This window comes from Suricata suricatta, chromosome 4 (genome assembly GCF_006229205.1).
Source record: "Suricata suricatta isolate VVHF042 chromosome 4, meerkat_22Aug2017_6uvM2_HiC, whole genome shotgun sequence".
Taxonomy (NCBI): Eukaryota; Metazoa; Chordata; class Mammalia; order Carnivora; family Herpestidae; genus Suricata; species Suricata suricatta.
Genome location: NC_043703.1, coordinates 128,233,701 through 128,234,440, shown reverse-complemented (window position 1 = coordinate 128,234,440; position 740 = coordinate 128,233,701). Strand labels below are relative to the sequence as shown.

General features: G+C 40.0%; 1 gene segment (V, D, J or C); it reads right to left on the bottom strand.

Moving 5' to 3' along the window:
- The window catches only part of LOC115290702, a 1,039-nt gene extending 765 nt beyond the window's left edge, over positions 1–274 (bottom strand). The window contains 1 exon segment of the V gene segment in view: positions 170–274. Within this exon segment, the coding sequence occupies positions 170–218 (49 nt within the window).
- Between the last annotated feature and the right edge of the window lie 466 nt (positions 275–740).

Genomic DNA, 740 nt, shown 5'->3' with positions numbered 1-740 from the left:
AGGGACTGAAATGCACAGCCTCACTAATATAGTAAAATATGTATTAAAAAATGTATGTTTTCTTATTTTTCATAGGAAATCAGACTGTTACAATGAAATGTTTTATCCATACCACATGGTAGACTCATTGGCCAATTTTATAAAGAAATTTCTCCTCTGGGCCTCTCACCTGACATGCAGAGCACCAGGAAGAGGAGCGTGTTGGGCTGTGGTACCATCTTGCTGCTGGTCACCCATCTGATGCACCCAGGCCCGTCCCCAGGACCCTATTAATAGGGCTCTGAGCCACCAGCCTAAGGCCCCAGGAGCCTATGCAAAACATCAGAGTATGAAAGTGTCTGGTGGCTGACTTGTGAAGCAGAGAGGGAAAGAAAGAGACAAAGTATCACGACCCCAGGGAATGCGATTGTATGTAAGAGACCCAGAAGTCACCTCCAACTATGATTCGCAGTACTGTCCAGCATAATACACAAGTGTAAATAAATTCTCATTAGTACCATCTGTTCTATTTCAAATCAGCTGGAGTCAACAAAAAACATTAATATCATTTTGTACAAAAATGTATGTTTATGAGTATATAATTTCAGAACCTAATTGAAACAATAAAAATGTGATGTTAGGACATGGAATAGCCTAAGTTGTTGGATAGAATGAATACACAGTGTCTACATTTATGTCTCTCTCTCTGGCTCTCTTCTGAATTTTAAATACGTATTTGAAGTTGTTCTTGGGCAGCTGAG